Below are 13405 nucleotides of genomic sequence, written 5' to 3'. Positions count from 1 at the left end.
AGATACTAGGCAGGGTTTTCTGCATTAGCTCTGAAAGAAACTTTTCTTCAGGGCACAAGTGGCAGCTCTGAGGTCTTTTATTTTAAAACTTGAGTTGTGCCTTCGAAGCTAGGAGCTTGTCTTTCTTTTATCACTTTGTACGTAGCAGGAACCATCCAGCTTCTTTGTGCTTCTCATGTTGCCAGAATTGCAGAGAAGTATCAAATATGCAATCATGTAGAGCCTCGCTTCTCACAAATACTTACCTATTGGTGATGCTATTTATATATTCATATTGCTACTCCTGCCACGAATTAGTAACACCCTCTTGACAAATGGAGGCAGAGTCATGGCCACCTTTGAGACGAATCAGGTTTGTCATTGTTAGGATCATTTCTCCCAAAGCACTGAGTACCAAATGCCTTAGGCTGCGCTGTCCATGGAAGTGACTGGCAAGCCTACGGCTCCTCTGATGCGACCGGGAGACCTTGGTCTCCAGAACCAAAAACTGGACTCAGATCATGAAATGGCAAGCAGAAAGCAGTTTATTTGGAAAAGTAAAGAAAAGCACTGTCATGATACAGCAGGTGGGGACTTTGCCTAGGTTTTTTTTTAAGTTCAGGTGTGGGGTACTTGGCCTGCATCTTCAGGTTATTAATGGACCAAACCTGGTTCTGCTTCTCAGGTCGAGTCATACACGTGGTCATGCTCTCCCAATGGCTGGGTCTTGCCCAGGAATGCACAAGGAAGAAAGCATGTGATGTTCCGCAAAGAGAGCCTTGGGTTTGATGCCCTTCGAGTTTAGAATCAGCCTGTGTGTGTGTGTGTGTGTGTGGGGGGGTGTGTGTCTGATGCCTGCAGGCTAAGATTTAAATTGTCCTAGGCTGTTGAGATCACCCTTCCAGAAGTCCTGCCACCCCCAATGATCCTGGGTGGCCTTTCCCTCTCTCTACCTTCCTCCTTTCTTCCACTCTATCCATAGGTCAGACATCAGGTCAGAGGCTTCTCCTGACTTATGTAGCTGTAGGAATTGATAAACTCAAGACCTGTAGGCCAGACGGCAGGCTACTGCTGACTCGTGGGCTGCCAGAGGCGGATGAATCCCAAGTTATAAATCTTGAGTAATATGGCAGACGCTGGCTCAAGGCCAAAGAACCTGAGGTCAGATTATGCAGGATCCAGATAGTGCAGAAATCAGATAATTTTTCCATAATGTCTATATCTTGGATGGAGGCCACACTCCCCAGAACACCTCCTTTCAACCAATTGGTCGCCTGTAACACATCTCAAGATGGAGCTAATGACATTTCAGATCTGCTTGTGGGAGGTGGCTATATCATTCCATACCTGCCAAACTGTATCGTAAGCGCCAACCCATCAAGAATCATGGCCCAGCCAAGTAAACACACAACCAGAACAGGTCTCAAGTGAACAGGTGTGCCAAAGAGACAAAGCTGAGCTCTTCTGTCAGGTCAGCATAGTAATCACATTGAATCACCCGGACCACCCTGACAGGGAGCTACCCATGAGCCAGCGACTGGTCCGAACTCAAATCATACACTTCTTTTCCAGGAGCTCAAAGAAGCTTCCATCACATTTTTAGGATATACATTAAAATATTGTATTTGTGTGGGCGAAGACACTAAACTATAAGTTAGAGTAGCATGGGGAGTGGCTATCAAGGAGAGTGACCTCCTGCCCATATATTCAGCAAGGACCCAACATGCTCGAAATAAGGGCATTTTCTGATAGAAAGAGGTCTCCAGGTTCTTTTTTTCCCAAACCTGCAAAAGTTTGTGGAATGAAGCCGGTTGTACAAACTCTTGAGATTCCATTGGCTACACCACAATGTGAGTCACCACGTGCTGTCACTTGTGGGGAGCTGCCAAGTCGGCTCTGACTCACTGTGATCGTATTCACAACAGAATGAAGCCCTGCTGGTCCTGCGCCACCCTCCCACTCGCTGTGACACTGGAGGGCACTGGTGTAATTTAGGAGGTGGAAAAGCACTCGGTTAGTGGAACTCCTGATATGGAATGAGCGCCTTCCTCCTTGGAATGGTGTCCTAAAAGTCCAGAGGATTATCTACATCAGCAGGTCCCGGTGTGGGGTCGACAAGCAGCACCAGGAGCCTATCCTGAGAGCTTATTAGAAATGTACATGGTCAGTCCTGTCCAGAGTCACAGCCCAAGAGCGAGCAGGGACGTATTTGGCATGTGCTTCGAGTCCTTCTGACGCAGGTAAAGGAAGTCCACACGTAATGCTGCTCCACATCCAGTCCAGCCGGGCTGCAGAGCTCTGATCCCATCCCCCTGAGCACAGACCCCCTCTTGCACCAGGATGGGGAAAGGTCTGGGCCCTGGTGGCAGCCGTGGCTGGGTGATGGCTGGCAGAAACACTGGCAGTCCCAAGTCTGTGGCTGCGTTATCACGACCCCTCCCCTGACTAGAAGCCTTAGAACCATCGATGCCCAGGTGTATCTTGGTCTCGCTGGCCAAACTGCAGACGAGGTGAGGCTGTTGGCTGGCCTGGAAGCACCATGAAGGACGTCCACTCCGCACACTGCCCCCCCCCCCGCCTGCCTCCAGGGTACTGAAAGTGTCAAGCTCCAGGTCTCAGTCCGGAGCTTTGATACCTTCAGTAGGACACAGGTTCACCCCAAAGACCTTCTTCACATCATCAGCAATTAGTGTGCACTTCAGGTCTTAATAAGAGGAATGTGATGAAATATTATTTATCTGGAATACGTATTCAAATTAAAATAGCGTGACTGGTCTTGGAGAAAATTCCTCAACCACACCGAGGCTGTAGAGAAAACGACACAGCACCGCGCTTCTTCCTTCACTGCGGAAGCCCCTTCTGTTTGCATATAGTCCCGGGCAGCACAAGGGAGAGTGAAAGCAATGTTCTGTTCTGTTTATTAGCTGAACCGGGTGTGGGGTTACAACTGAAGTCTAGACAAGTGTTGGATACACATGGTGTGCTTGTGGACTTTCCGGTAGCAGAAGTTCTGAACTGCACGGACCTTACTTAGAAAACAAGCAAAAGCCAAGTACAATCAGAGGGTACTTCCAAGCAGACAGCATACACAGTTAAATTACCAAGTCGTCAGTTTAAGGCCAAAAGACTTCAATGAAAATAGCATATGAAAAACAAACATAAATTACATTTAAGGTCTGTACATGATTAAAAGAAAAAATAAAAAGCAATATTGCATTTTGTACAATATTGTTCTAACATTCCAAATTAATGAAATACTTTCCCTTGATTTCCAGAGAAGTGAGCAAATTACACATGCAGTATAATTAAAATAATTTCACAAAAATACAAAACTGTGTAGGTTTTTTTCAAAGGCACTTTAAAAAACAGACAAAAACACCGGAGGCTTCCACCTCAGAAGCAACTCTCTTGTTGGACCGGGACTCAAGGCAGAATGGCAGCACCTTGTTCGCACACATCTTCGGTTGGCAAGTGAAAAACATGACTGGCAGTGAGGCAGCAGAGAGATGGGCTTCTTGCATTCGGATGTACCCGAAAGGCCGGTGGGAGACTCTCACAATACCAGGCATCATCATGCCGCCTCGGGCAGACACGTTCACAACAGCCATCTGGATAGGATTTTATTTTCTTTCAAAGTAGACCCAGTGCTCAGTGCTGGGCTACGACTGGAATAAACGCAGGAGGCTTCAGAAAGGGGTCATGTTGCTTGGCTGCCTGCCTGCCCCACTAGCGTTGGCACCACTGGCTCTGATAGCCACCCACCAAACATGTGGGCGGCAGCAGCACCTTATAGATCAGATGGCAAGAGCAAAGCTGTAGCTCACACCATCAAGTGTACAAAAAGCCTTGCCAGCAGTTACGGGCTGGCACGACCACTGCACTTTGTACCTTCTTGTGGAGGTGACAGTTCTGACCAAGGGGCTGATCAGGGTCCCTGGGGTATCCCAGGAGGGTTTCTCTCCCAGTCAGAAGCTCCGGGGACCCCTCAGGCTTCCAGCTGGACCTCCACCTCCTCCATCTGCAGGGTGTCATTGTCTCCAAGAAGCTCTGTCTCTGGGACGGAGCCTTCCTCTTCCTCCTCTGCTTCCGGCACGGGATTCTGGGCTATGTCTTCTGCAGTGTTCTGCGCATCCTCGGTGCTCTCGGAGAGCAGGGCTGCTCTGTCAGCCACCGACGTGTTGGAGGGGGCTGTGGTCACGTAGCCTGTGCTGGTGGAGCCGCTGCCACTGTGATGAGAACCTGGCTTGGGGATCACCTGTGGGGGTACCTGCTGAGGGGCCATTTGCATTGGGATCTGAACAGGGTAGAAGTTGGGCAGGTAGGCTCCATAGGCTGGCATTGGCTGGTACCCGTTCACGGGGATGTAGAGCTGGGGTGGGGGCACCATGGGTCTGATCTGGCCCTTCATGGGGATAAACTGGGGCTGTGGGAAGGGCTGGGCCTTTTGCTTGGGCCCTATGTAGCGGGCGTTGCTCACGTTGCTCACAGGGCTGGTGCTGAGGGAGCTTGTCTGTGTAGTGTTGCTGGCACCCGAGGTCTGCGCTGAGCTGTGGTAGTTGGAGACGTTCCCCCAGGTTCGGAGCCTGCTGTGGATATCCTTGAACCGGGGCCGCCGGTTGGGGAACTCATTCCAGCACTCGATCATCAGGGCGTACACCCAGGCAGGGCAGTCGTCTGGGCAGGGCAGCAACTGGCGGTTGCGGATCATCTCCACTACATCCTGGTTGGAGTAGCCACAATAGGGCTGCAGGCCGTAGCTGAAGATCTCCCACAAGACTACACCATAGGACCAGATATCTGAGTCAATGGAGAATTTGCCATACATGATGGCCTCTGGGGACATCCAGCGGATGGGCAAGAGTGAATTCCCCACGAGCTTATAGTAATCCGCTGAGTATACTTCCCGGAAGAGGCCCAGGTCTGAGATCTTCACATTCAGCTTATCAAACATGAGGACATTGCGAGTGGCTAGGTCTTTGTGCACCACATGGTGAGTGGACAGGTACTCCATCCCTGCAGCGATCTGGACGACTAAGTGGACAAAGTCAGGGGGCTCTAGGGCAGACTTCACAGTCCGGTCGTTGTCAGTGCTGCCCACGTCTGAGTGGGGTGATCGCATGACCAGGAATTCATGGAGGTCACCGTGGGAACAGTAGGTGAAGACCATGCTGATGGGCTGATCTTTGGTCACTACTCCCAGCAGGCAGACGATGTTGGGGTGCTGAAGTCTTGACCGCATCATAGCTTCATGCTTGAACTCTTCCCGGAGGGGCACTTCCGCTTTGTCCTTGAGTGTTTTGATGGCCACAGCCTGGGTCTGCTCCCCAGGGGGAGAGCCAAAGAAGTGGCCTTTATAGACTTTCCCAAATCGGTCTTCCCCTAGCTCTTCCATGAACCGCACAGTGGACAGGCTGATTTCTTTGAGCTTGGCCTGTCAAGAAGGAAAGGTTCTGTGAATCACTTAGGTCACTGAGACAAGCCTTAGAGTTACCCTGTGCATCCCTACCTCTAACTCCTCTGAGGCCTTCGCCCTGCTTCCCCACATCACCCACAAATACGGTTCAAGCACCTATGCCAACAACAGCAAGATGCATGTCTTTTCACGGTTGCTCCAGTACATACCGTATATACTCGAGTATAAACCGACCCGAATATCCACCGAGGTACCTACTTTTACCACAAAAACAGCATTAAGAATGTGCTGGAAAACTCGGCTTATACTTGAGTATATACGGTCCTACCTCGGAGCCTTTCTTCAATCGGGATACTGTCATCTTTAGAGCGTCCCAGTCAGTTATTTTACCCCTGCGTTCCTGATGGGCTTACGCCACGGTTCCATCCTGATGAGACTCTGATGGGATGGTGAAGAATGCGGACAGACAGTCCGACGGTCTGTGTGGCCCCGGGGCGAGCGGTACTTGTGTAGTTAGAGAGCGAAGCCCAAGGGAGCCCCACCCTCCTGCCACTGAGCGTCTGAGAGCCGAAGCCCTGAGGGATTTTAGAACAAACGAATAGCACACGGTGCAGCAAAAGGAAAGGCAGTTGACAGAGGATCCTGTGTATCGACCACGGAGGCCATGGCTGGTGCAAACGGGAAGCTGCTAACTGAAAGCTGGGCTTTTTGACTCCATGTAGAGGCGCCAAGGAAGGGCTCGGCTGCCCACCGGAAGAAGAAGGACTGAAAGTCTTATGCACGGCTTCAAAGCACTGTCGTCAGACTGAAGTCCACACAGAGCACTGTCCTACTGAAGTCCACACAGAGCACTGTCCTACTGAAGTCCACACAGAGCACTGTCCTACTGAAGTCCACACAGAGCACTGTCCTACTGATCCACACAGAGCACTGTCCTACTGATCCACACAGAGCACTGTCCTACTGATCCACACAGAACACTGTCCTACTGATCCACACAGAGCCTGTCCTACTGAAGTCCACACAGAGCACTGTCCTACTGAAGTCCACACAGAGCACTGTCCTACTGAAGTCCACACAGAGCACTGTCCTACTGAAGTCCACACAGAGCACTGTCCTACTGAAGTCCACACAGAGCAATGTCCTACTGATCCACACAGAGCACTGTCCTACTGAAGTCCACACAGAGCACTGTCGTCAGACTGATCCACACAGAGCACTGTCCTACTGAAGTCCACACAGGGCTCTGTCCTACTGAAGTCCACACAGAGCACTGTTCTACTGAAGTCCACACAGAGCACTGTCCTACTGAAGTCCACACAGAGCACTGTCCTACTGAAGTCCACACAGAGCACTGTCCTACTGAAGTCCACACAGAGCACTGTCCTACTGATCCACACAGAGCACTGTCCTACTGAAGTCCACACAGAGCACTGTCCTACTGATCCACACAGAGCACTGTCCTACTGATCCACACAGAGCACTGTCCTACTGAAGTCCACACAGAGCACTGTCCTACTGATCCACACAGAGCACTGTCCTACTGAAGTCCACACAGGGCTCTGTCCTACTGAAGTCCACACAGAGCACTGTTCTACTGAAGTCCACACAGAGCACTGTCCTACTGAAGTCCACACAGAGCACTGTCCTACTGATCCACACAGAGCACTGTCCTACTGAAGTCCACACAGAGCACTGTCCTACTGATCCACACAGAGCACTATCCTACTGATCCACACAGAGCACTGTCCTACTGAAGTCCACACAGAGCACTGTCGTCATACTGAAGTCCACACAGAGCACTGTCCTACTGAAGTCCACACAGAGCACTGTCCTACTGAAGTCCACACAGAGCACTGTCCTACTGAAGTCCACACAGAGCACTGTCGTCAGACTGAAGTCCACACAGAGCACTGTCCTACTGAAGTCCACACAGAGCACTGTCGTCAGACTGAAGTCCACACAGAGCACTGTCCTACTGAAGTCCACACAAAGGATGCACAACATTATCGGAGATGGTGCCACAGGATAAGCCCCTTTGGTCCCAGGCCACTGGAAATGTGCAGGAAGAGGAACTGATTTCTTGGACGGGAGTCAACCATGGCGATGTGAGTCGGGTAAAATGTGTGGATATGGCACCTTCGGGATCTTCCTTTGGTGATGGGCATGGCTCAAGGGAAAGAGACTCAACCGCAAGTCTGCAAAATGATCAAACTTGGAATGTGCGAAGTATGCATTCAGGAAAATTGGAAGTGGTCATAATGAAGTGGAACCCAAGAATATGGCTTTTTTAGGCATTAGCGAGCTGACGTGGACTCGTATCGGCCATTAGGAATCGGAACCATACGACTTACTCTGCTGGGAATAGCATGATCAAGAGCACTGGGGCTGCAGTCATTGTCAGTATGCTCGATCGATCCTGAAGTACAAAGCGTCTGTGAGAGGATGCTATCTCTCTGCCTTCAAGGAAATCTACTCAGTACAACTATTATTCAAATCTATGCAACAACCACAAAAGCTGGAGATGAAGTAATTGAAGCATTCTACCAAGGACTCCTATCTGAAATTGATCAAACATGTGATTAAGATGCATGGATAAGGGTCCGCCGTCCCAGGTCGGGAGTGGTTTGGGGGGGGGGAACGCGAGTGGCTGGGCGCGGGGCCCCAGGAGGTCGGGGTAGCTGGGCTGCTCCCAGACCAGGCTAGACCCAACATAAATAGACCCCCCCACTTCAGAAAAAAAAAAAAGATGCATGGATAATTATTGGTGATTGGAATGCAGAAGTTGGAAACAAAAAAGGAAAGAATAGGAGTTGGAAAATACGGACTTGGTGATAGAAACGAGACATCTCCATGTGCCTTAGCATCATATTCCCCTGAGTCTAGAAGGTTGCTGGCACAGGGACCCCAGGCCCAAAGGACATGTTCCTATCCCTGAAAACATCCTGTGACAGTATTGAGAGTGTTGTAACCGGCCTAATCCCCCTACAACAGATTGGCGTAACACATCATAGCAGGATCATTACATAATTGCCAAACCACTGAGAATCATGATCCAGCCATGTTGACACATTGGGACATGGACACACACACACACACACACACACACACACACACACACACACACCCTACTTCAATCCATGCTACATACTCTGGTTGGGACCCATAGTTTCTGGAGGTTGGATGACTAAACCTCATTCCCCGAGATAACGGTTAAATCTTAAAATAATATCCCCAAAGTGTTCTTAACACCAAACAAAAGTTTGCCTTAAACAGTTAAGAATATCTGCCGTGAGCATGATGCTCTTTCAAGAAGAATTTACATGAAATCAACTTTATAACAGAAACTGGAAAGATTAGATGGGAATCTTTGGGGCCAGTGAGTTTCTGTTACTGGCGAAAAACACTTTAGAAAAGGAGAGTTCGAATGGTTGCATCATTTCAAGAACGTACCCAATGTCATGGAATTGTACTTGTCGAAAAGAACCTGCTGAATTGGTGTGCATTTTGTAATGCACATTCTATACAGTAACAAGTGAAATAAACTAGTTAAAAAAGTCCCCAAGCCCTATGGAAAGAGTTCTACTTTCAGTACATGGGGCTGCATGAGTTAAATCAACTGAACAACCATCAGATTAAGTCAGACATGGAAGAATCTCCTCTGAAATATATCGACATGAGACCTGTTTGTGCTGGTTAATGAGAGGCATCTCCATGTCTTGGCTGGGCGATGCCATCAACTGCCTTCGCTGTGGTGTGGACGCTGAAGCCTTCTGCTTGTTCCTGCACATGCACACCAAGAAGAAAAGGCAAGCAATAACCAAAGGTATTGCAATGCTGGGGACCAGGATGTAGAGAATTCCCATTTTGCTGCTGTCTCGGGGACCTGTGAACAACAAGGGTTTCATGATTTTTTTCAGGGAAGTCTTCTTTGCAACTCTAAGTCTTACACCAGCCCAATTTTCACCTCGAGCTAAAATATTTCAATGCAAGTGGGCAAATTGTAAGATGAACTTTAACCCCCCCCCCAAAAAACCCCACCTAAACAACCCCACCTTGTTGTACATTTTGGAAACACAGCTCCGAACTGCTCACTATGAAAACCGAATATGAGGCATCAAAATAACCGAGCCTTAAAGGTTATTATTATTATTGAGTATTAACAATAACCTCTCTTACTTTTCTCATCTAATGCCCGAAGGCCATTGGAAAGAGGTGTTCTGGTCTACCTCACGTTTACTCAACTCTCCCTGGCTGCTGACAAAGATGAAACACATGATACCCTTGGGCAGTGAATGCAGCTCAACATTGTCAAATTTTACATCACGAGAGTGTATCCTTTTCTGATAGCAATTAAAAACTTATTAGACTCAAACGAGCCAATTTGTTTGTAGTCCTACTGAATTATTCAACCCGAGCACAGAATAAATTCTCTCAACAAAAATGTAAAGAAGTACGAGCGAAGGTTTCCAGGTCTTCCAATGTCCGCAGTGGAAGAGCAACACTTCAAGTCATACTTTGGCGCCCTCTACAGGATGGTCGAACGTCACAGAGGGGTCTATGGTGGGTCCTGTTGAAGAACCTAGGTGCCCTGTTGGACGTGGGGGAGGGTAGGCCTCCTAACTTCCAGGAGCAGCCACATGTATCAAGGGAATGACGTGTAACGAGCAGATGGTTTGATCTGACGTGTGTAGGTGGTGAAAGATCTGAAGGGGCACGTCTCCACATCTCCAGGGAACCCCAGGCTCTCTGATTCCAGGTTTCTCCTCAACCTTTGTCATTACGACAGATGCAAGCACACCTACGACCAGTCAGGAATGAACTCAGCAATGGAAGTTCTTAATTGTGTGTTCATGAGCTAAATGAAACTTTGACTTAAAGCAAGTCTGAAAAGGAACACACTATTGGCACCTTAGTTTTTTTTAAAGCACACTGTTCCAAACAGAACCTTGAACCCGTGTCTCATAAAATAAAATAAAATAAAGGCAGAGCAAAGCCAAGCAAAGCTTTCCTAGCCCCGCCAAGCAGATTCCATGGTAGATGAGCACTGTCTAATCAGGAACATGAGCGTTTATTCTCTAAGTTTAAGTTGCTTATTCTATCCATGCACGGCTTAGATGGGAAATACTCCTAATGGCCCTTTTCACCAAGGCCATTTTAGTGATCACCTGTGTATATTTATTTTAGCTTACACTACACATTTTAAGTTAAAATAACTAATATTCTTTTTTTTTTTTTTACACAATAGAAGCAGTAGTGGAGGCCTTTGGTGGCACAATGGTTAACCTTTTGGCTGCCAACCAAAGGTCAGTGGGTTGAGCCCACCAGCTTCCCCACTGGAAAAAGACGACTGTGTGCTTCTGTAAAGATGACGGCCTTAGAAGCCGGTGGAGCAGCTCTGTGCTGGCTACAGGCAGGTGGCAATAAGTCAACAGCAAAGAGCAGGCAATGCTCCGTGGCAGACTGTGAACACATGTCCACCACTGCATAATAGTCCATGCTCTGCATGCGCACCAAGTTCCTGTCCAACAGTCTGATGTTCAACAGTTTGCTTCATATTTAGCTGTGACAAAAATTTTTGCAATGAATGTGCCTGAATCTCTTCTTACAGGGGCAAATGATTTTGCAATATAAGATTCTTGGAACTGTCAATGCACATATGCATTTTCTTTTTATACTCTCTTTAATTCAAGAGTAATACCTGCTCATTGTACACATGTCTTGGACTGAAACATTTTGAAGGTCAAACCATTGTTAAATGTTTGGTGTATGTGTTTCCCAAAACTTAATCCACAAATGATAGGTATTTCTGTGTACTCAACACACACTTATACTACCTTTCATTTTTCTTTTGCAAAAAAACCCCTCCATAAACAAACAAACAAACAAACAAAACGAAGCCAGACTTAACCTAGCTCTTGCTCCACAACGGGCATTCATTGCCCAAGGGCATCCTGGGAGCCTGCCTTACAAGGCTCATTGTTGTGGAGCGCATGCTGCATTCCAAAAAGTAGACACGCTGTTACAGAGGGAGATTCAAAAGAATCGAGGACAAACAGGATGTAGACATAGTTTTTAGATATGACAACAATCTGTGGATTATCAAGGGCTCATGAGGGAGGGGGGCGTGGGGAGGGAGGGGAAAAAAAGAGGCCCTGATGCAGAGGGCTTAAGTGGAGAGCAAGTGCTTTGAGAGTGATTAGGGCAAAGACTGTACGGATGTGCTTTATACAATTAATGTATGTATATGTGTGGATTGAGATTAAGAGTTGTATGAGCCCCTAATAAAATGTAAAAAAAGAAAAGAAAAGAAAGAAAATGATTAGGGCAAAGAATGTACAGATATGCTTTATACAATTGATGTACGTATATGCATGGATTGTGATGAGTTGTATGAGCCCCTAATAAAATGTTAAAAAAAACATAGTTTTTTTCCACATGTTTTTTGAAGTCCCTCATCTAACTACTGACAACTTTATGCTTAAAATTTATCCAGTGAATTATATATAAAGTGTGCAATAAGTACATCCTTGAAGAATGATCTGTGAGCAGCTGAGTCAAAAAAATTGGCAGGTTTGGAACTGCCAAACTATGCTTCAGTGAGGTAATGGATAGACTTGTTTCTTGCCAAGAAGGCGAGGGTAGAGGTCGGCCTGTGAGTAACTCGGCTGGCATGAGGCTCCCTGGTGACTGGTGAGTCTCGTGCGTCACTAACTCATTTCTCTGGACTCCATGCCTTTTGGAAATTTCCTACAAACCCACTGCCTCCTGGCTCCAAAATCCAACACATAGAAGCCAAGTCTCAGCTATGCAGATCAATTGGAGCGGGTGAAACATAAATGAGTGCTATAAAGAGATAATATAATCCTACTGGTAATGTAAACCAGGGTCCTCAAACTCTGGCCCGCGGGCCGCAGGCAGCCCACCGAGGGGGACATTTATCCGGCCCGCCGGGTGTTTTTGCCCCGTTTGTTTTTTTACTTCAAAATAAGATATGTGCAGTGTGCATAGGAATTTGTTCAGTTTTTTTTAAACTATAGTCCGACCCTCCAACGGGTCTGAGGGACAGTGAACTGGCCCCCTGTTTTAAAAGGTTGAGGACTCCTGAAACAGAGACACTGAAAGGAAACATTGTTAAAGAGGTTTGAATCTATTTTCTCTCCACCCCATCAGGTCTATGAGTTAAGACCAAGAAGTAGCAGAAAATTCAAATGCTTTGGGATGGTATGTAGAGAGCAGCAAGTGTTTTTTGCCCTCAACCAGTCCCTGGGTGGTACAACAGGCTAATGCACTTGGCTGCTAAAGCAAACACTGGGGGTTTGAGGACCGCTGACCTAGAGGTAACTCAGAAGAAAGATCTGGTGACCTACTGCCAGAATATCAGACATTGAAAACCCCAGTTCTACTCGGGCACACGTGCAGCAGAGTGAACACAATGGCAAGGGCTTGCTGTTATTTTGTTAATAGGTGCAAAGCTAAGGAGCTGGTTGAAAGGAGAAGTAATTTTACTAGTACTGCGAAATATCTACGTTATAACATTAACGAAGAACAGCAACTGTGAAGTTGGTGCTGAGCCAGGTGGTCTGTCCTTCCATTGTACATAAGCTGACCAGAGTGCCCCAGATAAACAGGAGGGACACCGGGGGGGGGGGGGGTGAGTTAGGAGTCATTTGTACACTAGTCTTCAGGCTCTTCTGTAGTTTCCAATGGGCTCTCTGTGGGGAGAGGAGACCGGGGGTGTAGCCACTACACGTTGGGCTGCTAGCCACAAGGTCAGTGGTCGAAAACGACCAGCTTCTCCACGGGGAATGGTTTCTACTCTGTTGAAATCAGGGTTCACAGTCTTGGACACTCACAGGGGCCGTGCTATTCTGACTGACACGGTGGCTATGACTTGATGGCAGTCAGGTTTTCTGGGTTGCTTGCTATATGGCCACATAGTACTTTTGCATCAGGGATCACGTGGCAACAGCTTCACGAGACACACTGACCATCTTTGGGGTCCGATGGGGT

At 47.8% G+C, this 13405-nt stretch overlaps 1 protein-coding gene across 1 annotated transcript in view; it reads right to left on the bottom strand.

The window, feature by feature from the left end:
- Positions 1 to 501: 501 nt before the first annotated feature.
- The window catches only part of ROR2 (receptor tyrosine kinase like orphan receptor 2), a 285132-nt gene continuing 272228 nt past the window's right edge, over positions 502 to 13405 (bottom strand). Inside the window, exons 8-9 of the mRNA XM_075549750.1 lie at positions 9076 to 9278; positions 502 to 5410 (exon numbers count right to left, since the gene is read on the bottom strand). Of these exons, the coding sequence (XP_075405865.1) occupies positions 3965 to 5410; positions 9076 to 9278 (1649 nt within the window). The 3' untranslated portion in view covers positions 502 to 3964. The remainder of the gene's footprint in view (positions 5411 to 9075; positions 9279 to 13405) is intronic.

This window comes from Tenrec ecaudatus, chromosome 5, assembly GCF_050624435.1.
Source record: "Tenrec ecaudatus isolate mTenEca1 chromosome 5, mTenEca1.hap1, whole genome shotgun sequence".
Taxonomy (NCBI): domain Eukaryota; kingdom Metazoa; phylum Chordata; class Mammalia; order Afrosoricida; family Tenrecidae; genus Tenrec; species Tenrec ecaudatus.
This window is presented reverse-complemented; position numbering and strand designations above follow the sequence as displayed.